General features: G+C 40.3%; 2 protein-coding genes across 7 annotated transcripts in view; one reads left to right on the top strand and one right to left on the bottom strand.

Moving 5' to 3' along the window:
• Window positions 1-12,046, top strand: part of AKAP9 (A-kinase anchoring protein 9) — a 113,994-nt gene extending 101,948 nt beyond the window's left edge. For 4 of the 6 annotated variants that reach the window (XM_054060703.1, XM_054060706.1, XM_054060702.1 and 1 more), the window contains 11 exons: window positions 368-518; window positions 1,417-2,085; window positions 3,793-3,998; window positions 4,895-5,003; window positions 6,093-6,278; window positions 6,902-7,102; window positions 7,496-7,728; window positions 8,720-8,805; window positions 9,519-9,594; window positions 10,794-10,933; window positions 11,520-12,046. In XM_054060703.1, coding sequence (XP_053916678.1) covers window positions 368-518; window positions 1,417-2,085; window positions 3,793-3,998; window positions 4,895-5,003; window positions 6,093-6,278; window positions 6,902-7,102; window positions 7,496-7,728; window positions 8,720-8,805; window positions 9,519-9,594; window positions 10,794-10,933; window positions 11,520-11,563 — 2,101 coding nt within the window. In that variant the 3' untranslated portion in view covers window positions 11,564-12,046. The remainder of the gene's footprint in view (window positions 1-367; window positions 519-1,416; window positions 2,086-3,792; window positions 3,999-4,894; window positions 5,004-6,092; window positions 6,279-6,901; window positions 7,103-7,495; window positions 7,729-8,719; window positions 8,806-9,518; window positions 9,595-10,793; window positions 10,934-11,519) is intronic. The other 2 variants (XM_054060704.1, XM_054060705.1) reach the window with 2 other exon arrangements.
• A 517-nt stretch (window positions 12,047-12,563) lies between these two features.
• On the bottom strand, window positions 12,564-24,752 carry LOC104057509 (lanosterol 14-alpha demethylase). Its single transcript, XM_054060707.1, has 10 exons — window positions 24,591-24,752; window positions 22,871-22,969; window positions 21,683-21,859; window positions 18,118-18,244; window positions 16,874-17,048; window positions 16,576-16,695; window positions 15,944-16,139; window positions 15,283-15,378; window positions 14,230-14,398; window positions 12,564-13,585 (listed from the first exon to the last, which is right to left on the bottom strand). The coding sequence occupies exons 1-10, from the start codon at window positions 24,741-24,743 to the stop codon at window positions 13,407-13,409; spliced, it is 1,491 nt and encodes a 496-aa protein (XP_053916682.1). The 5' UTR covers window positions 24,744-24,752; the 3' UTR covers window positions 12,564-13,406.
• Between the last annotated feature and the right edge of the window lie 1,830 nt (window positions 24,753-26,582).

Here is a 26,582-nt window from a genome sequence, read left to right as displayed (position 1 = left end):
TTCATTTCCTCCCAGCCCAAGATTTTTTTCCTTTGAGACGTGGGACAGCAAGATACATTTCCCTTCCATTCCTTCACATTTTGGCCAGTGGCTGGATTAAGTTGAACACTAGCTGCCTCTGAAACACCGATTAAGGAAAAATGGCAGCTACAAAGTTAGCAGTATGGGCATGCTTTCTGTCGTTGTTGAGCTATGCAATTCTTTTTTTATTTCTTAGTTAGGCTTGCTTTTCTAAATAGGCTTTTCACTGTTACTCTACTACACAAGCACTGTTTTCAGTGCACAAGACAGAATAAATAGTAACTGATGTTAGCATGGCAGAATTAGAGCCATTGTCTAATCTAAAGATTGCCCATTTCTGTTTTAGGACTGAAGTTAAAGAAAAAGCAGCAGAGCTCGATATTCTCAAGGATACAATGGCCAGTGAACAGAAAAAATCACGAGAGCTACAGTGGGCTTTGGAAAAGGAAAAAGCTAAAATGGAACGCAGTGAGGAAAGAGGAAGAGAAGAGCTTGAGGTATTCCATTAATCCCAAGTGGCCTGGAACATAAAATAATACTCAAATATTCTTTTGGTTAACATTTCAACATAGCTTTTTGTCCAATGTATGCTCTGTTTTCTGTCTTCAGCAGCGGTATTATATCTTCAAGAGCTGAAGGAGTATGTATAGAAGCTGTGTGGCAAAGAATGAAAAAGGCCTGGTGCAAATTCCATTTGAATCAATAGGAGTTTTTCAGTTGCACTTGTCAGGTCCAATATGAAAAGATTCTACTTTGTGTAATAGCCTTCAGATACTCAAGGGGACAGGACATTGCTTACATGGCTACACCCCCACCACAACCTAACTCATAAAATATAGTATTTAAGAATATTATTTAATGAGTTCTATTATTTTTCTCCATTTTAAAAGTCAGCAGTTTCACCTTATGAAAACCAAACTAGGGAGTTAATGTATTAGTAGCTTCCTTAGTACCTCTGCAGTGTTTGATATAGTGAGGGAGAGAGCAGGGATCCTAGTATAAGTATTAAGACAAAAACCAACCACTTCAATAGTGTAGACTTATTTACATCTTAAGTCTTGAAATCTTAACTTGCAAAATCACTTTCACAGTTTTGGAAAATAAAAGCAGCTAGTTATCTTCAACTTCAGAACTACAGTTGTTGTATCATTAAAAAGTATATGTTACAAATATGCTTCTTTCATAAGATGATCTGATTTTAGAATAAAGACATCTGTAATATATTTTAATATCAGAAGTAGCTGCAGCACTCAGAGTATTGTCACATTAATTGTGAATAGTAAAATCTGTTAAAAGCAGTGTGTGTAGAGGTAACATATTTACAATTGCAGAAGATAATGGAAAGTATACACAAATTGTTTTATTCAGTTCTTTTCTTCTGTTTTCTTATGGAAGGATTTAAAATTTTCACTTGAAGATCAAAAACAAAAGAACTTGCTGTTAACTAAACTTCTGGAGCAAGAGAAACAGCTGTCAACTGATTTGCAACAGAAAATTGAATCCCAGGAAGCACTCAGTGCTGCCCAGCTGTCACGTGAACGAGGCCGTAATTCCGAGTTGCAGGTGCTTCTTGAATCAGAGAAGGTTCGAGCTCTCGAAATAAGCAGTGCCCTAGAAAGGGAAAAAGAGCTGTGTGCTCAGCTTCAAAGTGCTGAAGATAAGGAGCAAGCTGGAACACCTAATCCATCTGAGGAATTACTTAAAGAGCTGCAGAAACAAATGGATGAAAAGCATGACCGTATAGTGGAGTTAGTAAGAGAGATGGAGAAGTATAAACTGGAATCTGTGCAAGTGAGACAGCAAATGGAAAAAGAAAGGCAGATCCAGAGGAAAGCATTACAAGCAGAACAAGATGCTAACATAATAGCACAGAAGAAACTCCATGATCTTGAGTCCAAAGTAGATGACCTTCAGTGGCAGCTTGGAGAAAAGAAGCAAGAAGTTCATAAATTAGGCAACGAAACAAAGAAGTTGCAGGAAATGATCCAAGAACTACAGAAGAAAGAGCAGGAGAATGAAGGAAGAAAGGAAGCAGAAAGGACATCAAGCCACAATCCAAATGAGGTACTGTAGGACTGAGAGCAATGTGTAGTACTGAACCATGCAATTTAGCTTTTAATTCTTTTGTTCAATTAGCATTGTGTGTCACTGTGCCTTTATTCAGCCTGTAAATAGCCTCTAGATTACAAAATGTGAGGACCAGAGAATAGGAAGAAGAAAGTATTCCAGTTTTGCTACCTAAAACTATTCACACAAATCCTCTTGAGAATGAAGCTGTAGAGATGTGTAAGGAGGAGCATGAGCAGGAGAAATGCATCTGAACGTATAAACATAGATCCTGTCTCAGTGTAGGAGAATATTCCTTGCACCCAGTTGCAGGAATGAGCTTTTCTTACACAACAATGCTCCAGTTTAGTACTCTTAATCTTTAGATTGTAAACCATGAGTGGTCTTCGAAATTTTTAAAAGAGATCTCCCAACAACTTCAACAACTGTGTAAGTAATCAAACAAGCATATGCATGAATTGGTATTTGTTAGCAAGCAAAACAGAAGGAAGAAATCAAAGTAAAAATTTAATTTCATAGTTTATTCTAATTTTTATGTTAATGAAAGTTAGAACAGCATTTGCTTGTAAATTTTTCTCTCTCATAAAGGGTTTGGAACGTTTTAAAATTATTTCTAAATTACTTTTGAAACTCGCTTTAGAAACTTGTCTGTAAGAGGTAAGTGTTGCCGAGTGGCTGATTTGTGGGTTGCCCCAGAGAGGATTGACAAGAGAATTGCCTCTTTGCTGACCATGTTTTTGCCTATCCTGCCACCAAATCCATGCTTTTTGGCAGCTGTCTGTCTGTGGAGTCAGGAAGGAAATTTTTCTCTTTACCAATTTGGCTACTGGTTTTAATCTTCTGAAGCACTGGAAATTACCTGCAACAGGATGTTGAGTATATTGATAACTGTGATAGCATCAGCCCTTGGGCCATGCTTGGTTTGTGCACCTTGCTTTTCTGCTCAGGGGTAACCGCCACCACTGTAGGCAATGAAGAGCCTTCCCTTGGATCAGGTTGGCAGTGGCTGTGGGACCTTTTTCTCCTCCTCAGCGACAGACACTATAATCTGCTTTCCAGAATCAGCCTGGAGTTTCAAATAATGAATCGCCTGGTGCTTCCCTTGACATTTGCACCACCCTTCTTTTTTTCATTGGTACCACACCATGGCCAAATATCCAAAGGCACAGCTGTAGACTTGGGTTTTCTTGGGAGAGCTAGCAGTTCTTCCATGGCCAGTGTTGTGTTAGCAAGGGTGAGGAACATGTGTACAGTGGATTGCTCTGCTTGTGGCAACATCAGTGGTATGGTTGCTTGTGACTGGGAACTGACTTCCATGGCCATGGTGTGCTTTTCCACTCCTGTTCCTCTGATCATGAGTTGCTCACTGAAACACTCGAGCACAGTTGTCCAGATTCCATGCACAAGTGGTGAAGGAGCTGCTGGCAGAAGAAACTGAGAGACTGGGTAGCTTCCTGTCAGCTGAGCTTGTTGAATGGATTCACGCTGTAGCTGTATGATTGCTCAGTCTTAGTCAAGGCATCACACTATAGCATTCACAAATAATCGTTTAGTGGTAGACTACAACAGTAGCGTAGTGACACTGTAATCCTTTCTGTGTCAGAATTGTTTATGTTCTTCAGTTTCTAAGTGTGTTTCAGAATCAAATGTTTCTGTTTTAAAGCCTCTATTTTTATATGTATATATAAATGTGTTTACATACAGACTGCCTGGGATACACCCAATGAGAGAACAAGAAATTGGGTTCTCCAGCAAAAAATGGAAGGAGTTGAGACAAATGAATCAACCTACCCCACACTGACAGGAGGAGGAGATCTCTCTTCTGCTACTGAAATTCTGGAAAATGTCAGACAAAAGCTGCAAAGTGCATCTCCGAAGCTGCAGCAGTTGGCTCGGAAAGCTGCCAGCAGGTTAGACCAGTCTTCATTCAGCTACTTGGTATTTTTAATAGCAATCAGCAAGGTAATAAATTGGGGATTAGTCATAATTCACAGACTGCAGGCCTAACTGATTCTGAGTTTTTTCTAGTTCTGTAGTAGTAAACAATTACTTGAGATGTGCTGCTGTAGGACAGGATCACCGAGTATTAGGTGCTGCTCTAAATCTTAGCTGTTTGATATGGTCCTTTGTAAAGTACAGCAAAACTGTCTTTTTTTTCCTCTGAAAAGTCATACTTGAGAGATATCTGAAAAGACATATTTGGGTCTGATATAGGTAGACAACTTTAAAACAATTTAGTAATGAAATATTTCACTATATAAGAGGATAAACGTGGGGATTATTGCAATGGATCATCACCTTTGCTCCCCTCAGAAAAAAATAATAATTTATGGTCCAGTGAAACTGATCTTGATTTCTATTTTCTTGGGTTACTGTCTCTTTAAGAAAAAAAAATAGCATGGTACCAGGTCCATGGGAGGTTTGAATCTTTTTTTGTTTTGCTGTGATGGTAATCTAATATTAAACATTTATTCTGAAACACTTGGGCAAAGCAGAATGCATTATATCAAGAAATATTTTGCTCATACAGATTCAACAAATTTTTGGGAAGCAGAACCACATTTTTAAATGTGCTTCATGTAGAACATGCTTTTCTCAAAATCAGTGGAAACTCTTCTATGCAAATTCTTTCTAAAATCAAGCCAATTTAATTTAGAGTCACTGTACTGTCTTGAAAATGTTGCCATGCCTCCAGTAACTATGCCAAAGTGATTTGCTAAAGACTTATGGATCAATGGAAAGTCCTGTCAGTCTGGCTCACAGTGTCATAATATACCTGCTGCTGAAACTGTGACTTTTGTTTCAGATTACAGTTTGAAACAGTAGATGATCAAGATTTCATTGCAATACAAAATGCTATTGAAGAAGTTATTTCAGAACTGCAAAAACTACCTGGATTATCATATCTGGAAGAGGTGAGAGTGCAGTGTTGTAACTTTGTGGGAGATTTTGGATAATGAGATGCAAGCATAAAACAGCAAGGAGTTGTTAAGTCTGTATGTATCCAGGTCTGTACTTTATAGAGGAAAATCTAAGTGTGCTGGTTTGGAGCTGGTAAAGCATAAAAACCTCTTTCGTTTTATTTTTTCAAATTTAATTGCCTTAAAGGTGAATTTTCTACTTTCAAATTAGAACTTTTCCAGTTTAAATATAACTATTTTAATCTCATGGCTTTTTATTTAAGAAAAGATATTTTCCTTTCAGCAGTATTTCTGTGACTGAGGGAACTTTGCTCACTACTTCCCAATATTAAAATGGACTTTTAACATTTACAGTGTTGTGTTGATACACACATTTACTTAAACTGCACTCTATTTACCCAAAGAAAGGCAGTCAAAGAGTGAGTAGCGTGCACTTGGGTAAAAAATGAAATAGGATCGTACCTTAAAGATTATCCAGTTCCAACTCCCCTTCCATGGGCAGGGACACATCCCACTGGATCAGATTGCTCAAAGCCTCAACCAAACTGGCCTCCAACACCTCCTGGGATGGGGCATCCGCTACTTCTCTTGAGAACTTGTTCCAGGATCTCACCACCCTCGCAGTAAAATGAGCAATTACAAAGTAAAATAAGCTTCCAGTAAAATTTCAGCAATACAGTAAAATGGTTTATTACAAAAACTTGAGCAGTAACTGATTTTGACTGAGCTCATCTGGGTCCTTACCTGCATTTTAAGCAAGGGTTTTCAACATGACTTGAAAAAAGCTTTAGAGCTTTTTTTTTTGTTTTTTCCCTTTAAGTTAGATAAATTCAAACATAGTAGAAAAGATTTGCAGATCATTATAGCTCGTACAGTTGAGCTTGTGTGAAAAATTTCTGCTGTGATATACAGGATAGGCAGAGAAGATAAGCATTAATCTATAATTTACATGTACATTTATGATTTCCTTATATAACTTGTTACAAAATTATTGTCATTATCTACAGAAGTTTTCCATTGTAAGCCAGTTATTTTCAACTTAGCAACTCTAATACAAGCTCTGGTTTTTTTTCTTCCTTCCAGCTGAAGCTAGTGCTACCAGCAGGGACGCCATCTAGCTCACTGACTGAGAGGCTGCTGAGACAAAATGCTGAGCTGACGGGCTTTGTCAGCAGACTGAGTGAAGAAAAGAATAATTTGAGGAATGCAGTTATGAAACTGGAGGAAGAACTGAGAAGATACCAGCACAAACAACCTTCTGGAGACTACGTACGTCTTCAGTAGCACTGACAGAACGATGTGTATATTTTTTTTAATACATATATATATACACACACACGTATATATACACATATATAGCATAAAAGCATCATGCTGTGAAATAACCCTAACTCTCTTTGTCCTCATCACCTAAATGGGAGGGATGAAGCTGACTGTCTTTCTGGGCTTTCCTCCTGCAGAGTATATTGGTGTGAGTTATTCTTGTCCTGTGGTCAAGATACCTTGACTCACTCTGTTGATTGCAGACTTTGTGATTTTACTCAGCTTCCTGTTGTTAAGTGCTCTTGTCTTTTAAATACCATGTGCTTCTCCTTTTTGATTTGTATCTCATCACTGGGATGAGTCACAGGTAGATCCAGGTAGCTTCAAGGTCATGTATTATCCAATGAGGGGGATTTTTTTTTTTTTGGAGAAGCTATATTTATCTAGGGCATTGATCAGTCTATTAAAGTCTCACTGAGGTGTTAGGCCACAGGGGTAGCCTCAAATTCATCAAGGAGTAGTTTTTCTCTCAGTAATTTTATGAGCTCTCTACCAAACCAATGACTAGACTGACACAATTCAAGCCCTTCCAAACTCTGTGGTCCAAATTCAGTTTCTTTTGTCTTCAGTCTTCTAGACAGTCATCGGATGTTGGAGTTAATATCGATACTCTTGTTGCCTCTGAGAAGGAAATTTGGAACAGAGAGAAGCTGTCACTGCAGAAGTCTTTGAAGCAAGCTGATGCAGAGCTCTCCAAGCTGAGAGCAGAGCTCAGGAGCGAAGCTTTCCTCCGAGAGCTGGGATCAGATTCTGAAAATGCTGTTTTAAGGGTAGGAAGATTTTGTTACCCTGCACACTGGTTACAGCTGCTTTTTTCATTTTGATTTGGGCCTGGTTTTCATTATGTTCGCTCTGCTTATTGTACGTAAACAGATATTAATGCAGTTTTAAAATTTTCACCCTCAGATGCCTGTCTCTTAGTTTTTCTCTGCAAGAATGATGCGCTAGCACCTAAGTTATCCTTTTGCGTGTGCTCTTTTCCTTGCTGCTGAGGTGATCCTCAGGTTAGGAAGCTACATTCAAGTGTGAGCAGTAGCACAGTCCTCTCCACGATAGCAAGAAATTATTAATCACAGAAATGCTGTAGGAGTAATGATGTCAAACATCTTAGAACTGCAATAATTCTTGGAGCTTATGAGTCCTTTTTTTTTCCGTTGTTGTAGAGAATTTATGGCAAATACCTACGAGCAGAGAGCTTTCGGAAAGCTCTCATATATCAGAAAAAATATTTACTGCTGCTACTAGGCGGATTCCAGGAATGTGAAGAAGCCACACTGGCCCTCATCGCACGAATGGGTGGGCAGCCTTCCTACACAGACCTTGAAATTATCACACACCATTCAAAGGGTTTTACAAGATTTCGCTCTGCTGTCAGAGTGTCCATTGCAATTTCAAGGTAAACTGGAGGGAATTAGATTTCAAATAGTTATGACCGTGCAGTTTAATATATACTTTTCTAGTTATCAGGTGGAATCTAGAACTTCTCATGCTCCAACTGGTTTAAATAAATGGTTTTGGTAGTCATTAATATAGTAGATAATGTGTAGGGTGACAAGCTGAGCAGAGAATAGGTAAAATCTGTAATAAGAATAAAGTCTGATTGTAGTTTAAAATGACTCTGTATTTAATAATCAATCAAAAGTGGAGTTTATTGGATAAAGTCTTAAGAGAAAAGAAAGTTACTAGCAGTTGTAGGGTATGCACTTATTTATAAAGGTATTTTCTGCAACTTAATTTCCTTTAAAGGTTAAATTCTTACGTGTAAGTATAATACAGATTTATGAAATAATTCTGTCCATCTGGGTTGTCCTTTGAATTCACAAGACACTGGGTCTCAGACTGAGGATGAATGGGAATAGATGAGGAAGAACAAGTGAAGGTTATTACTGCCTAGCACTGCCATGTTGCTAGTAGCACTTCTTACAAAGGTTTGAACTCCCAAGTACTTCTGCTTGCTATTGATCTGAGCCTTGTGTGTATAAATTCAAGGAACTATTCATATACATGTAAATGAGGCTTTTACCTGTAGCGCTCTGTCGTTACAATTTAGGGGATGCAACAGGGCAAAATGTCTATTTAGTATGATTTTAAAATGCTGATGCCCTGTTGCTTAAGTGCTTGAGCCATTTGTTGTCCGCTTGGACTTATGCAGCACCTCTGGAGTCACCCAAATTGCAGAGGTGAAGCTAGAAGCAAATCTGGACGAAAGGTGTTTTTCTTAGGGAAGCATATAAGGATGTTTCCTCTTCAAGTTTTAGACACTCATCCATTAATTTTGGTTGATGTTCAAGAAATTCTTATGCCTTCTAGAATACAAGAAGCAGGTTACTTTTAGCAGACTATTTCATTTATCCTGAAGTCTTTTTTTTTTTTTATTTGAAATGCAGAATGAAGTTCCTGGTTCGTCGATGGCAAAGAGTTACGGGCTCTGGTATTCTTAGCGTCAATAGGGATGTCTTTAGCCAGAACACAGGTAAGTCATCATCCAGTAATGACTGAAAAAAAACGGCATTCATAAGTCACACCACTCCTTAATAGAGATGATTTGTAATTTGTATATTCCTCATGTGGAATGAACGGGGCGCTATTCCCCCTTCCTTTTGGTGTAATTGCTTGGATTAACCTATTTCTCTGATTTCTAAGAGTTTCTATGCTTAGCACAGCCACTGATTAGTTGCTTCCACTTTGGTCTTGTTTTGCTCCATTGTGGGTTGGATTGAAAAAAATATAGCAACCTTTCCTACGGAATTTGTTCGTAAAAATTTTAGCTACGCCATTAGGTTTCTGCTTCCCAAGCTCTGAAAGGGGATGCTGAGGACAGGGACAAGCTGAGGAATTGTAGCAACTGCAGGACCCCACAGAGGCAACAGAGGCGATTGACCAGCCCTCCCTGGTCTTTTGCTCAGGACAAAAGCCTGTCATTCTTTTGTTATAGCTTAAAGTTTGGGAAATCTGGTTTTCTCTGTCTAGGTCTGCGCTAAAACTCAGTCCTGCACTGTCTGTGAGAGTTTTCTCATTAACACCAGCAAGACCGGGATTGCACCACTGGTTTTCCCCGAAACAGTCTGGAAGTGGTCGTTGTTTAAACACTGTAATGTGCAAACAGAAAACTCATATTTGAGATTCCCAGTAAAGTGTGAAAGATGTTACTTTTAGTTTTCAAGACATTGCTTTTTCTATTTCTAGGTAATGAATTACGACCTGATTCATTCTCCGGTGGCATGGATCTTTATGGAGAACAAAGGCATTCCTACAGATCCAGGTCAGACATGGAGTCTTCTAGATGTCTTGTAAACTTTCAAGATGTTGTATTTTAAATGATTATTGTCTGTCAGAATAGCGTGTAACTAAATGAATGTATCAGTGCTTGCTGCTAAGGTTTCTAATCTTTCATGCTATAAGATTTTTTACTTTTTTGTAAGGATACACAATTACATCTCAGGCCTTCAGTGTGTATTGACTGATTGCCTGAGCAAGGCCAAGGCTTGCAGACTTCTGCTGTCTGATTTATGTCATGTTCTGGTGGCAGATGGCTGGATGGAGCGATGTTCACCAGCCTCCATTAAGAGTCTAGGCTTTATGTCCAAGCAAACCTTGCTGTTAACAGCAGTGTGGTGGAGAGAGGGACTGGCTCCAGTGCCTTCCACTGAGGGAAGGGAAAAGCAGGGCCACTTGCCATGGCTGGGGGGAGGGTCAGTGCCCTCATGGCTAGAACATGCATGGAAGCTGCTTGGTAGCTCCACTGCATGGTCTTGATTAAACCCTTTTGATGTCTTGTACTGAACTGTGATACCAGAGGTATCAGTGAATCAGATACCAGTGAAACCGTGTATTTTTCACCAAAGGTAAGGTTTTTAGGAGTGCCATCAGCCTTTGATTACTTCATAGGGAGTTGTGGGCTCTGACCTTTATACTGATTATCAGATTCTTGCTATTTTGGATCTTCATTTATATATAAACTTCAATGTTTGTAATCTTAGTCTGTGGCAACCATAACAGTTTACCTGGAAAAGACGCTTAATCAATTTTATCCACTTTTGACTATTACTTATAGACAGTACTGAAGAGACAGAATGCTGTAAAAGCGGCAGCTTGTTCACACAAGCTTCTTAATAGCAAAGCAAACATGAATCTATGACAGCTTCTGCTGCAGTCTCAGTAAGAATTTGCTGGTTAGTATTTGTCCCATAGAAATGCAACAACAAATCAGGTGCAGTAGAAAGAAAAGGCAACTGAGTGAAGTGGGAGGCAATAAGTTCTTTGGAGAGGCTGTGTGATGGCTTGGGCAATGAGTGGCAGCAAGGTTAAATGGGTTATGACATGCTGGCTGCCACAAGGGCATGTTAAGGGATACACAGTCAGGAAGGCATCCCTGCTTACAGTGTTTTGCAGTGTCTGCTGATACTTGTGGGTTTTTTGAACTGTCGCTTTCTGAAAACACAGGTGTTGTTCTGCCCCCAGGTTCCCCAGTATGCATGCGGACTTAAACCCGGCCTCTTTCACCTGCTCTCAGCTGCAGAACTATGATCCTGAAAGAGCTTTAACAGATTACATCAATCGGCTGGAGGCACTGCAGCGACGACTTGGCAGCGTGCAGTCAGGTGAGGGCTCAGGCAGGCATCCCGGTGACTCCTGGATAGCACAGGGCACCATTCCAAGTTAAAAAGCATGCACTGGTTTCTCTGTGATACATAACAAACATATCTGGGTTTAGGCATTGTCAGCCTTTTAATTTATTGGTAACACTTCAGTGTTCCCTAATCTCCAGTAAGCGTGAAGCAAGGATTCAGTTGGCATCTTATTAAGATTGTAAAGCTAGATGGAGAAAAATGTATCCTAGAGATTGAGGAGTAGGAATTTCTTCTCCTACCACCTTGATTACAGAAGTTACAGCCTTTTTCTCCTGTAGATGATGATAATTTCTATGCCGTAAAAGCAGTACATCAATAAAATTGTCAGATCAATGGGACATAATTTATCAGACTTGATGTAGGGGTGATTTTTGCTGTTATTGTGTTGAAGTCTGACTTCAGCATAAAATCCCTCATCTGAGGAATCCCTCATCTTTGTTCTTAAAAGATTTCCATGTAAAATCTTTCACATTAATTCATCTAAATAACATGCTATTGGTGAATCCTTATCTGTCTATCCAAGTAACCTTTATGAAAATCTTTTTCCCTCTCCCAGGTTCGACTTCGTACACTCAGTTGCACCTGGGTATCAGAAGATAATACCCCTTCACCATCTCCATCACTGGCAGTGATGCTAACGGATTGCCTTCTGTAAATCTGTGCTCTTTCTGTGCTGTTGTACGTGTATATTGTGGGACCAATCTGAACAGCTAGACGATTGTATACAGTTCCATCCTGGCACACCCACGCGGAATGGGATTTATGTATATAGGCACTTTGTGATCATGGAGAAAAAAGCAAAACAAAACAAAAAAAACCCCTTCCCTACTATTAAAATACGTGTATATTTGTGGAATGCTAATTTAAATGATTAACTTATGAAGTGTGTATTTATCAAAAGGGTGCGAAGATGAAACTTGTGTATTAACGAAATTGAGCTACGTTCAGCGAAGTTTACTTGCACTTTTTCTGGCAAGGCTACTGAAGTTACATGACTCATAATATTTGCTACTTGGCGGTGCAGACAGAATATCACTTGTAGAGACCTATTTTTGTAATGGTAGAAGTTTTGAATTTTATGGGGTATTTTGTCAAAGTACTGAAATAAAGATGACTTCATGCTTTTAACGGTGCTCAAGAACCACTCCTTTATTCACACTGTGCTCCTCCTGCTCTTAGCGGTGGCAGCGGCAGCTTTACTTTTTGCAGATTCCAGAATGCTGCTGCTTACTAGAAGAGAGAACAGGAACAAGCTTGGTTCCCGAGACCCTTGGCACAGCTGAGGGAGCTGGAAGGGAAGAGCCTGCGCTCCCTCGGTTGCTGTGAGTGATACAAACCCAAGGTTTTATAATAGTTACACCTGAGTTTAGAACAGGAGAGACAGGGCAAAGCTCTTCCTCCAGTGAGCCCTGAGGAAGCTCTTTGCATGACCAACTTTGTACTTGAAAGAAAGAAAGAGAGAAAGTTTATTACAAATTTACTAATAAAAGCTTTTCAGAACTGGCAGGGTTGAACACAGAGACTTCCACAAGTGGTTTGTTTAGAAATTTAATTCAAAGTTCTGATGAGCCGGAGCTCACTACCGTTCATCATCACCGCTCTTGAACCAAACACCATTTAACAACCCTGCATGACTCAGTACCAAGGGGGACAACATTCAGCTATTTCACATAAATTGTGACCGTTTTGTACACAAACATGTTATTTACAACATTAACGTTGCTTGTAGCACCATATTGTTAATTTCACACTTACATCAAGCTTTCAGAGATCACTGAGTCCAGAAATTGTTTTCTAAACTTCAGCATTTTACAGCTGCTTCAAGTTAGACATTTAAATTGCTTATTCTCAGAAAATTCTCAGAAAAAGACTGTGTAGCCTGCCGACCACTCAGCTGCACAGTAACAGGTTGTTATGCAGGCTCATGGGCACTTCCAAGAATTCAGTCAAGATGATACCTAGCTTGCTTGTTACAGAACCAGGAAAGTAGGGCACCACCACATCCATTCTCCCTCAGTGCCTGTTCCCTGATGGATGTGCTGTAATTGGATACAGAGGGACGGTACACAGCCTTCCCCTCTATCTTTCAGGGAAAAGCAGTTCTCGATCACTTTTCAAAAGCAAAGAGTTCTGTTTATAGAAATTACTTATTTCTTCACCTTAAAGAGCTGGTATGCACCTTAAAGGTGATACGCGAATAGAAAAGACACCTTTTCTTTAAAAAAATGCCATGAGAAATCTGTAGAACAAAAAATTATACAGGGCAAGATTAAATAGTGTGGGCAATCAAAACAGATGCAAAGACTGGGCAGTTGTTGGTAGGTTATTGTTGCTTTCCTAGCAGTAGCTGCAACAGTTTCCGTTTGCCATTCACTTTGTCCAATTTTATTCAAAAGTCTGTTACTTTACACAACTGAAATAAGTAAGAGTTTAGCTCCAAAATTTACAGTGACCTCCTCTTATATCTGATAACAGGGTTATTAGGGGTGTGTATCATTGTTGTATAATTTATAGTCGGAAAATAGCCGTCGATGAGATCAAATTCATACAAACGTAGCAAAGTAGACCAAATAGCCTTAATCTGAACATAAGCAAAGTTTTCTCCAATGCACCGATGACGGCCTAGAAGGAAAGCCATAAAAAACAATGAGGATACTTAGGTTATTACATCACCACTGACAACAAGCTAACTTTAAGGATTTTATATGGACAGTAATTGCTTCTTTCTAAACACCAATGCTGCACATACATCATAACGTAACTCCCTGAAAGTCTTGTTTTCATAAGCTGTACCTACATAAAACAGTAATTTGGATGAGACTCTGTAATTGGCATGAGACTGGTATTCTGAGTTCATTTATGTATCACCAAAGCAGCATTTGCAATACAGAGAAAAGAGATAAAATACAACCTTACCGTGGAGATATTTGCAAACTGTTTGAGCAGTTGTGATGCTGCAGATTTTTGCTCTGCCTTAAACTGACTTTGTATTGCCAGGTTTTACCTTGCATTTAAAACACTTAAGTCAAATGTCACATGTGCTAACCTAAAGATTTGTTTTGATTGCTACTCTGAATCATACATACTATTAGTAATGCAAAAATGCTGATTTCATTCTTTTAAGAGCACTTTCACAGTAAGAAAACTTTCAGGCAGTGATAGAAAGAATAAAAATAATCCTCAAGCGCTGTACGAGCTGAGCAGCGCGAGCTGAGCAGTGTGAGCCCCTTCAGTACACAATCATTCTGCTCAGTTTTCTTACTCACCAGCACCAAATGGAACATATGCAAATTTCTCTCCAGCTGCTGGGTTATCTTGGAGATACCGGTCAGGCTTGAAGTCTAAAGCATCTTTCCAGGAGTCCCGGAGTCTGTGGTTAACAGTGGGAGATACACAGACCTGATGGCCAGGGGGAATATCATATCCAGCAACTGTCTATGAGAGAAGAGACAAGACTCCAAAATATCAAAAAGAAAAATGGAGAAAATTTGTGAAGCGTCACCTGAAGCGCTTTGTTGTGGGGCTTGAATTTCAAGAGATTTTGGCCAAGCTTGTTTAAAATGAATGCAGCCTAATACTTTGCTGGGGAACACTGAACAGGGCACAATGTTCGAGCTACAGGAACCTTTCAGCTGCTTTAGTAAGGCTGGCAGTTCTACAATTTTTTTTTTAAAAAGGGACATTCATTTAAAAAATTAAATTTTACTTATTTGACTTTCTATCTGATTTGTACAAACAGCAAACTTCAGATTGGTTTAGCTCGTATTGTATTAAATGCAAGCCCAATTTTTCCATGTTGGCTATTAAAAATACCTGGCAAGCAAAAGGTATCTTTAAGTGGTAGCACCAAATTAAGTTCAAGTGAGACTGGTAACAGCTAAAAGAAATGGGCAGTTTTACTGAATAAGACTGCACATGCTTGTTTATGGCATCCCCTCGGAACCTTCCCTTCCCCAGACTGAACAAACCCCGTTCCCTCAACCTCTCCTCACAGAACAAGTGCTGCAATCTCATGCCATCGTGGTGGCCCTCTGCTTTCTTCATCTCATCACCATCTTGATTGCTGGGGGCTGAAGGGGTCCAAAACCGGACACAATTCCAGATGAAGGTATCAATGACCATGTTCAAGGTATTAATTGCTTTCCTCAATCAACACCAGCTACACTCCCCCTGGTATAAGCCAGGCTACCATCAGCTTTCAACCCCGCCAGCAACCACCGTTCACTGACGTTTTTCCTTTTGCCACCTGGGACTCCCCCACCTGGCCATTTCCAGCCCTACTCCACTGCAGTGAAGTCTGCTCCAACAAGGGTACTCACCTGGGGAGTTTTGGCCATTCTCATCATGGTCATTATAGGAGGTCTAAGTCGTAAAGTTTCTTTCAGACAGCGATCCAGCAAACTGAGATCCTTGAGCTGAAAATATAGACAAAACAATACATCAAAACATAGCCAAGTTTATTCGACACAAACAGAATGTATACCATTTAAAAAAAAAAACAAACAAAACTCAGAGTAAGGAGCTCATTCATGTGTATTTTGTGAGCCACCCTGACAATTTCTTTTTTTTTTTTATTTGGTTCAATTAAGGAGGAAAAAAAATCTCTGACCAGTGCAATCATGTACAACTGGTTTCTTACTCATCTGTCTCACCAGTGTTTTCTGGTGCCTAATTAAAAAAGGTCACACTGTATCACTTCAGTGGAAATATGAAGATTTTCCTCCAGTACAGAACTATCATTTATTAAACAGACACTGTAGAAACTGCAATTTCCTTGATCAACGCTGATTTTAAAATACAGTAGCAAGCTGAAAATTTACTTGGAGGGGAAGAGATATGTTGGTAAGCAGCGTTATCACAGAGTGGCTGTGCCAAATTATGATTCTAACACAAAGCACATGACTGTATTTCACATTTGTTTCTTTAAATAAGCATCTAAACATACGAAAATACCCAGCAAGAATAATGTAACATACAAACCTGGTCATAAGTTAATGGTGGCAAGTCATCCCCACAAACTGCTTTTTGTTCTGCGTAGCACTGATCCTGTATTGATTTGTCCCTGGCTATGAAAAAGCCAAGCCAGGCGCTGGTGGTGGAGGACGTGTGCTGCCCCGCTAGGAGCAACCCGATAAGCATCCCAGCAATTTCGTCATCTGTCAGTGGACGGCCATCCCTAGGTTGAAAGGTGTCACATTAAAGCTTCATTTCATCAGGTTTCCAGTTACAGTAGCAATTACATTTTAACTCAGGTAGTACTTTTTCCTTCTTCTCCACTGTTGCCTTTCCTAACTAGAGCAGCAAAAGATTATGGGGAGGGAGACAGAAGAACAAGAGGCTGTCGAGGAGCCGTGAAGAAAACCGTTACTGAGCCGCCAGTGAAAATAAAGGAAGCATCCTTGTGGCCACTGATGAAAATCTCAAGAATCAGAATAACCATTTACAAGTGAAGTTTTTAAGCTGTTTTTAAGAACACAGCTAGGACCAATTGCCGGCAACAACAACAATTCTGAACATGAGGGACTATTTCTTCTTTTTTGGTAGACAGTTTTAACTGAAGAGCTCAAAGCTAAAACATCTATACACGAGTAGTCTTCAAACCCTTGTCTTACTTGTATGAAGCATCAATTAGAGTTTGAAGCATGTCATCCTCCTTTTCCTCAGACTTCCGACGTCTCTGGATAACTTTGTAGAAAATATTCTTTATTTCTTTGTGCGCTCGATCTCGACGTCTGCGATTCAAAACACTTGTATTAGCAACTTTATACAAAGTAATGCATGAAATGCTTATGAGGATTTATTGGGACATCTAGAATAGCTTACAAAAAAGAAATGGGGGTGAGGGAGAACATGAACAAAAAAGACATTTAGATATAATGCTTAAGTTGCTTCATCTGTTACTTCTGGTACCTGAAGCTTGGCAGAGGCAGCCAGCCTGGCAGAAGCCAGGCAGCATGAGTAAAACCTCCATCCAAATCGGCATACAGCTGCGCCACCTTCTCATTCAGTAAGCTTCTTATTTCCTTCCCGTGTAAGCAGTGGCTTGCTGTCAAAATAATAAGTTCTGAAAGGGCTTCAAACAGGTCTGAGGAAAGATGTGAAAAATGTTACTGTTGTGTTTTACAGATTATTTTTGTGTTGAAGTGAAAATTAACAGATTAATAACTTTAAACAGTTTTAGACTGTTTACTAGGACAACAAAGCACCTAATTTTAAATTTCCCTCTGTCTTTCAGATCTCTCTACAAACAATTTTTTAGTCAGATGATCAATTTCAACAATTATTTTCTAAGGTATGTTTTTCTAGTTTTTCTAGGAGAAGTAGTAATCCTTCCCAATTAAGCTATGCGGCACAGCATAATTCTTAATAAGTATAAAAGGAGTGATCAAAAATTAACTTTGAAATCCAGATCCATGGGAAAACAGTTTTGCTGTCGACTTAATTATTACTAAATAAAAAACATTTATATATTTAATATGATAATATGTATATCTTTACCTGTATCATATACCTTTAAATAGATTGTATTAAAATATAGGCATTATATTAACTAAATACATAATATTAATAAAATATGCATACTATAGATATATAAGTTTAAATAAATAGTATTGCTGACCCTGTTATGCGACTGTGGGTTTGCAACAATAGTGATAGGCTATGTCTAGCAGGCTAGTGGGGAAAGATAGGTGGGAAATAAAAGAATTCCACTTAGATCACTAACCTAATTTTATCAGCTTCAAGGATGCAGTTCTTCAGTGTAGAAGATCCCTGAGCTACAATCTCTGACAGGCTCTGCAGTATCTTTTCCTAGGGACTAAGAGGTGGCTACACTGAGCTGACTCAAATCACGCCAATCGAGCATGATTCAGCCAGGCAACGGGTACACTGCCTACTAGCTGACTGAGAAAGCGAAACTTAGGCAGTCCCATTCCTCCTGTTGTAATTTTCTAAGCAGCTTTACTCTCCAATAGCCCTAAATTTGATTAAATAAAATCTGTATTTTGCACATTTCTTTTGATGTTCCTTACAGTCTTACCTATGTCATTATTTATTTCTTTAATAGTGCAGTATATCATTTACAAAACCATACTGCACGGCCTTAATACTCTCCCAGAAAATCTGAGAAAAAAAATGCATCTGATCTTGCTTACTTTTTTCTCCACTCTCTCCCCATGCTTTGAAGTATTCTTTTGTTTCTTCTTCAATCACAGATACGTGCTGTTTAAACTGGGCAATGTTTAGCCCAGTTTTGAGCATCTTCTTCTGTTCCAAAAATAACTGAAGGAAGAAGACAGAAAAAGCAATCAGTACAAGGATCATCATATTAACATAATTAACAACTTATCATTTGTACTATAAAAACATACAGGATTACAAAGAAGTTACGATTAAGACTGTAGGGTACAACAGATACTCTGATTTTAATAATAGATAATATTCCATTTTTCACATACTTTGTTTTCAAGCAAAAGCTGAGTAACTTCCAACTAAAATACCACCTCAAAGCAGCTACAATTCTCTCTTTTTACAGTACCAAAACAGAAAATAATTTTAATGTCTTTGTTAAACTTTATACCTCAAGATACAAAAATAATTCAAGTTGGAAAGACAGAATGCACTTTAAATACATAAGCACAAACATGATCAGACCTGTCCTTGCAAAGTCTGGATTCAGTCTGCATTCCCTGTTATGTGGCCTCCTTGCTTTCTCTCCCGCGAGCATCTGTCTTCTTTCATGCAGTAATCCCCACCCTTGGTCTAGAGATGCACCTTTCTTTTACAAGGCCCTCTAATCTCACTGCCCAGGAAGTAAGACACAGTAGCAGGAAGCAAACTGCTTCCTAGGAAAACGGTGAGATTCGTGTTCTCACCTCTTCCTTTTTCTTTGCACAGACCCACAGCTAACAAAGGCACTCGTAAAAAGCCCATTACTGGATGACAACCAATCAATGGATTGACAGGATACATACTTGGAAATGTATTCAATGAATTTTTAAGCCCTAATTATGAATTAGGGCATCTGCCCTATAAATCTATGCTATACCATGAGCAGTACACAAAAAACTGTCTTCCCATCAAGGCCTCTGCATGTCTTATAAAGTTATTCACAAAACAAAAGGCATAAGAAGAAGGGTTTCTTTCTAGAAACTTCTGTTTTAAGAGTGCAGTGGGGACTCCAGCAGCCTGCCAGAGGGTAGGCATGCCACAGCGCAAAGGAACAAGCACATTTTCCCTTGCAACGTGCTAGGCCCATCTCCATCTCCAGCTTGATGGAGACAGGAATGACACACAGGAGTGAGCACACCCTCTGCCATTTCGGCTCCTCTCAATGCAAAACCATCTGCAAAACCTCTGACGGGAGGATACAGAGTGAATACAAGTTGATATATAGACTATGCATATCAACAAACAGTTACCAAAATTACTGGTAAACAAGTAACTCCTTCCTTGTAAAGAGTCATCAGTTACATTCTAACAAGTAATCAATTGTAAGCAGTGGCTGCGCTCTCTAAATGCCTTCCCGGTAGATATCTGAAATGAAAAGCGGTGATAACACCGCGCAAAAAAAAGACAGCCCACCACTAGCAGATGCATTCTGGCCACAAGCAGACATGCTACATCCCTAGCTTCATACAGGGAAACACACAGCTAGACATAGCCCCTGGATCCCAATAACAACCCCCCTCCATCTCCTAGCTTTGGAAAAAAGTATCCCAAGTGACTTTCTGAGGAACCTGAATCTGCAGAGATAAAAAGAACTCCTTCTAGTACCAAAAGTATGAATGAAGTAGACTTATCCACAGACACTCAATGGCTGAGGAATACAAAAAGATTAATCTCTTGACTAAAGCAGAATCCAAACATACTACAGGGAAAGAATAGGGTAACTCTAGAAAAAGACCCGATTTCAAGAAGTACAAGGTGGACCAATGCAGTAGGCCTTCATCATCCCTATATGCCTGAAGAATACAGTGTTAAACTATAAGAGTTGCTCATTTCCAAGGAACTTATAGAAAGTTCTATAAAACTCCTGAAGGATGAGACTGGATGCCATCAAAAAAACTAGCTCTTGAAAGACACACTTTCAAACCCAGGCATGAACTGTAGAGCATGAAAGCAGAAGTCAAGACAGCTGTAACAAGTGGATGAATTTTCATAGAATTAAGAGATAAAACAGCACCTCTCAGTTTCAAGCAGACACCCCACAACAGCCAGAATCCATGGAACATGTACAACCGTGAAAATCTGGCTGACTCAGCAGTCTAGGTCTGATTCACAAACACTTCTCTGAAACTAGTTTATAGCAAAAAGGAACATGAAAGACGTATTGCAATCAAGTCCCCTCCCTCTCCGCTCTAGAAGCTACAGAAGGGATTCCTGACTCCACCACTGATTTTTTTAACTTGACCTCCAACAATCATAACTAGTAGCACCAAGAGTGTCAGAATTACCCCACTTGTGGAAGAAGTCTCCTAGGACAAAAGAAATTATCTCCTACTTGTTATCCAGGCTGCAGTCCTGCTGGTTTCATTCACAAAGGGATGGCAAGGAGCTATGTAAGTCCATCACGTGCAAAAAAAACTACCACCCAACCAACTTTCCCCTCAAACTTTGTGACACTATCTATCCGTAATTTAACACTTCCTGACAAAGCAGGAGACAAGTAAGTTCTCATTTATTTAAGAATTGAAAAGTCTTTGGCAGTCAGTTACATGAGATTTCCAAAAGAATGAGGTAAGATCAACATATATACTTTGTGGGTCACTGCAAAATGGTGGTGTGCAGGAAAAAAAAGGGCTAGTGATTACTGCACCCAAGCCACATAATTAAGAGAGCAACAATCACTTCAAGTACCTTCAGCAGGGGAGAATGAAAAAACACAGTGAGGAGAAGAAGTCTTGTTGGCCACTAAAACTATTACAACTCAAACAGCTGGCTACTACACAAACAAAAATAGGCCAAAGCTGAAAACCCAAAACTTAAGTATATCACAATGCTGCTTCTGCCACCAGACTACCCTGTTTTTCAATGGACTGCAGATGTTAACATACACTGAATAAAGAGACCCTGTGAAGAGCAAGTCTGTACACAGAAAAGTTGGGTTGTGCAGTTTAAGTGTCTGTCATGCCAGACGACATGTACAAACCAGAAGGCAACCCAGGCTTAGCTCAGAAACAATGCCAAAAGACATAGTCATTGTGCTTCCAGACCCATGCAGACTGTATTCTGTAATCAAATATGGACTGGTTTTTGTCAACAAATATAGACTGATATTTGTCTGAGCAAGACAAAACTTGCGGTGCAAATTGTCATATTAATACTCCCGTATCTAGATTTCTTGTGGCATAAATTAAAAACTCACTCTCTTAAAGCTCTCTCAGAAAGAAGACCTAAAGTTGCTTGCAAGGGAAAACTGAACTGTAGTCAGTGGCATGCTATAACAGAAGGAAAAAAAGAAACTTATTAATTTTTCTTCTATGGCAGAATTAGATGGTTTCAAGAAGAAAAAAATAGCATCCAGACTGACGAATGGCCAGGCGGTAAGTAAAGCAACATAAACATGTTCAGTCTTGATTATCCAACCGAGACAATCTACCTGCAATATGCCAGAATTGTGTATGAACACAGAACCTCATCATATAGAGCCAAGAGCTCACGGCTGCCTACTCAGAATTTAAATTATGCTACTTTTCTACTCATATTTAAAATACATACTGCATTAGGGACATCATAAGCAACTCCCTTGCCGAAAACCGGTGTAGTTAACCGAGAGTATACATCTTCTGCATTCAAATCTTCATTTTTACTATTGAAGAGGAGAGCAGCAGCATCACTACCCAGTAAGTATGTGAATGTCTTGCCAACCATAGTGAAACTGAACACAGGTCCATACTAAGAGAGAAAAAACCCAAAATGTTTATTTAAAATAAGAACAACACAAATCATTAAATTCATATCTATTTATGTACAATCTTTCATAAATCACTTTCCCAAGAGGTGTCTAGAGATTTAATAAAGATATAAATATTTTAAACCACATTTCAATTCTGATCTCAATATACTTTAAAAAGATATCTAGCATTATAATGAGCATACATGATCTTGCACATTTTAAAACCATTTAGTTTTAAAAACTTAAATAAAAGATCAATTACACTGCAAAAAGTAGCATGGAGATTACAGCACATACAGCCTCCAGTAATCCAAAAATCCTGCCCCAAAAATTCTGGATTTGGAGTTATGCAGAGGTAATTAAAAGCAAATAAGAGTTTAAGATCTTATTCTTAAGATCTTCTTAAGATTTAAGAAGAACCAGCAGATTTTCACATACTAAATTCGGCTTTCTCTAAGCTAATCAAGCTGAGATTTAAACTTATATTTTAGACAATGTGAAACATATCATTGAATCTTATTTCATTGCAACTAAGGTTCCACTGCCTTAGTCTGTTTCTTTTGGACTGTTGTTGTATAAAACCTTTATACTACATATATAATTATATCGCTTTATATACCAGCTCTTTAAACTCTGGAGAAGGCCTTAAAATTCATCAAATTTCCTACAGAGGTGGTCAGCTACATTCCAGCCTGATCACAAATTAATAAAGAGTCAGAAAGAAATAATGTCATGAAAATGGCTTTTTAATTAACTTATGATCCAGCTGTGAGCGCTACCCAAATACACAGATATGATTTTAAATCTGAAATACAAGCGATATCTCAGAAAACACTATTTCTCTAACAACGATGTACATAAAGAGATCTGAAGAGACCGGAGCCTGTTCTGCACTCAAGGCAGCAAACATCCTAGAATGAACTGATTTTAACAGGTTCCAAATAGAGAACTTGACAGATACACCACAATATTTTAGCATTATGCTCAGCTTGTTGTGTGGGAAAACGTACCTTGTCATAAGCATTTTCCAGAAATTCAATGGGGCTTTTTCCAAATGCGATTGCATGTCCAAGGAAAGGGATGCTTGATGAAATATAAGGTGGGTATTTCTGAGGAAGAAAGAGAAAAGCAAATATTGAATTTTCTTCAGAAAATAATAAATCTTGTCCACTTACATTAAAACTAAACATAGAAGAGCCTTTATACGCGTTTTGTTTCAACTGCTTTGTGAAAAGGCCAACTTTGGACAACAGATATTTTTTAAATAAATGTTATCTTTACTAATATAATTTATTATTAATAAAACATTATTAATATTTTTAATAATAAGTTATTTTTACTAATCAGTAAGCCACATTTAAAAGCAGCAGAGTTTAAATAAAACTAACTTGATTACGATGCTTGCTAACCCACCTCCAAAAGCAAAGTAAAAAGATGATTCAGCTGGGAAGAATGAGTCAGAAATAAAACACTGTTGACAATCTGTTGAACAGTCCCCCCAAAGGCATCCACCTCATCTCAGCACTGAGTTTCACAGGTCCGTGGGCTGCACTGATGAAGCGGTGCCAGGCACAGGCTCTGCCTCCACTCACGAGAACCCACCTGGAGTACTGTGTCCAGTTCTGGAATCTCCAATATATGAAGGATATTGAACTCTTTGAATGTGTCCAGAGGAGGGCTACAAAGATGATCAGAGGGCTGGAGCACCCACAATATGAGGACAGGCTGAGAGAGTTGGGCTTGTCAAGCCTGGGGAAGAGAAGGCTCCGAGGAGACCTTCCAGTGATCTTCCAGTACCTGAAGGGGGCCTGCAGGGAAGGGGGGGAGGGACTTTTTACAAGGGCATGGAGAGATACGACTAGGGGGAATGGCTATAAATTGGAAAGACTTAGATTAGACATTAGGAAGAAATTCTTCATGATGAGCGTGGTGAGGCACTGGCACAGGTTGCCCAGGGAAGCTGTGGATACCCCATTCCTGGTGTTCAAGGCCAGGTTGAATGGGGCCTTGGGCAGCCTGGTCTGGTGGGAGGTGTCCCTGCCCATTGCAGAGTGGGATCTATGGATCTTTAAGGTCCCTTCCAACCCCAACCATTCTATGATTCTATACGTGTTTTGTTCCAACTCTTTTGTGAAAGGGCTAACTTTGGACAACAGATTCTTGTTTAATAGATCAGTATTGTTATTTTCATTATTTATTATTCATAAATAATTATTAATATTTTTAATAATCAGTTATCGCTTTTTACTAATTAATAAGCCGTATCTAAAAGTGGCAGAGATTACAACAAAACAGGCACAATTAAGATATTCAGCCTGGAGAAGAGAAGGCTCCAAGGAGACCCTATAGTGACCTTCCAGTACCTGAAGGGGCTACAAGAAAGCTGGGGAGGGACTGTTCACAAAGGCCTGTAGTGATAGGACGAGGGGCAATGGGTATAAACTGGAAAGGGATGGATTTAGACTAGACATAAGGAAGAATTTCTTCACCATGAGGGTGTTGAGGCACTGGCACAGGTTGCCCAGGGACGGCGTGGCTGCCCCATCCCTGGAGGTGTTCAAGGCCAGGTTGGATGGGGCCTTGGGCAGCCTGGTCTCATGGGAGGTGTCCCTGCCCATGGCATTGGGGGACTGGAACTGAATGAACTTTAAGGTCCCTCCCAAACGAAACCGTTCTACGATCCCATGAAGCCGCTCGCCGCCGCAGCCGTGTTCCCCGCCCCGCTCTTACCCGCTGCCCCGCGCCGCGGCGGTGCCGGTAGCCCCGCTGGAAGAGGAAGCCGAGGCTGAGCGCGAAGGCGGAGGCGGCGAGCGCCAGGGACAGGGGGCTGCCGGCGGCTACGCGCTCCAGTAGGGCCCCACCGGCCTCCATCGCGCTCGGCATCGCGCTGAGCATCGCCCGCAGACACCGCCCCGGCGCTCGGCCGATCTCTGCCCATGTGACGCGAGGCCGCTCGCGGGCCAATGGGCGGCGGCGCTCCGCGGCGTGACGGAACCTGCCGGGCTGCGAGCGGCGCCATTGGCGGGCAGGGGGGGCTCGGCCGAGCGGGGGCGGTGCCATTGGCCGTCGGGGAGCGGCCGGGCCCCGCGGAAAGGAGAGGGACAGGGGTGTCTCTGATCGAGTCCAGTCGTCCCTGTCTGCCACCAAACCGTGTTCCTGAGCACCTCGTCTACCCGTCTTCTAAACACCTCCAGGGATGGTGACTCCACCACCTCCCTGGGCAGCCTCTGCCAGTGCCCGATGACCCTTTCTGTGAAAAATTGTTTCCTCATGTCCAGTCTGAACCTCCCCTGGCGCAGCTCGAGGCCATTCCCCCTGTCCTGCCCTCTGTCACTTGGGAGAAGAGGCCAGCACCCTCCTTTCTACAACCTCCTTTCAGGTAGTTGTAGAGAGCAATGAGGTCTCCCCTCAGCCTCCTCTTCTCCAGGCTCAACAACCCCAGCTCTCTCAGCCGCTCCTCATAAGATTTGTTCTCCAGCCCCCTCACCAGCTTCATTGCTCTTCTCTGGACACGCTCCAGAGCCTCAACATCCTTCTCGTAGCGAGAGGCACAGAACTGGACACAGTGTTCAAGGTGTAAGTACAGGGGCAGAATAACCTCCCTGGACCTGCTGGTCACACCGTTTCTGATACAAGCCAAGATGCCATTAGCCTTCTTGGCCACCTGGGCACACTGCTGGCTCACGTTCAGCTGCTGTCAACCAGCACCCCCAGGTCCTTCTCCTCCATGCATCTTTCCAGCCACTCTTCCCCTAGTCTGTAGTTCCAGAGGGTTGTTGTGCCCTAAGCGCAGGACCCGGCATTTGGCCTTGTTAAACCCCATGCCATTAGTCTCAGCCCATTGATCCAGCCTGTTAAGATCCCTTTGGATCTGAACAAATATTATTTGTAATGTTTTTGACTAATTTTTTTGTGATGTTCAAAAACCTAAGTTCTTGTAAATTCTTCACTTTATCTCAAAGAAACTCCATTTTGTTATCATCAACTCTGATTACTTTTAGTTTTATCAACCAGAAAAGCTGCATGGGCAAAAATAAAAGCTTATTGGGTTTTGTTGTTGTTTGGTACAGATATGAGGGTTGTTACTGAATGTTTCTACAGTGCTGGATTTCTCTCTGTTCCAATTTTTTTATTTCCCCACTTTTAGGTGAAAGGATTTGTCCTGGTTTCAGCTGGGATAGAGTTAATTTTCCTCCTGGTAGCTGCTGAGTTTTGGATTTAGTATGAAAATAATGCAGACAACGCATATTGGTTTAGTTGTTGCCAGGTAATGTTTGTGCTCAGCTGGGACAGAGCTAATTTTCTTCCCAGCAGCTGCTGATTTTTAGAGTTAGTATAAGAAGAATGCTCTTAATACACAGCTAGTTCTAGTCGTTGCTAAGAAATCAAGGATTTTTCAGATTCTCATGTTTTGCTAGTGTACAGGTGCAGAGCCAGGACAGCTAACCAACAGGGCATTCCATACTGGAACATCATGCTCAGTATAAAACCGGGATTTTGGCCAGGGGGCAGGCAGGCATTCCAGGTTCTGAGGTTGGTGCTCTGTGTTCTGCTATCTTTGTGCTCTCTGTTCTCACTGAAATCGCTGCTCAGGACAACAAAATTATCAGGTGGTGAGTGGTTATATTTTAATATATTATTTTCTTATTATAATTATTATCCCTAAATGTTCTATTAAAACTCTACCTCAACCCTTACCTCAAAGGCAAGTCTGCCTTTTCT

Source organism: Cuculus canorus, chromosome 2, assembly GCF_017976375.1.
Source record: "Cuculus canorus isolate bCucCan1 chromosome 2, bCucCan1.pri, whole genome shotgun sequence".
Taxonomy (NCBI): Eukaryota; Metazoa; Chordata; class Aves; order Cuculiformes; family Cuculidae; genus Cuculus; species Cuculus canorus.
This window is presented reverse-complemented; position numbering and strand designations above follow the sequence as displayed.

What these genes read in the sequence shown, in the direction of transcription:
- LOC104057509 (XM_054060707.1), bottom strand. Translation starts at nt 24,743, where the DNA reads ATGCCGAGCGCGATGGAGGCCGGTGGGGCCCTACTGGAGCGCGTAGCC. An exon ending in CTGCCTCTGCCAAGCTTCAG is followed by an intron (nt 16,696 to 16,873) that starts GTACCAGAAGTA and finishes TTTGAATCGCAG; the next exon opens with ACGTCGAGATCGAGCGCACA. An exon ending in CACCATTAACTTATGACCAG is followed by an intron (nt 15,379 to 15,943) that starts GTTTGTATGTTA and finishes CTATATTTTCAG; the next exon opens with CTCAAGGATCTCAGTTTGCT.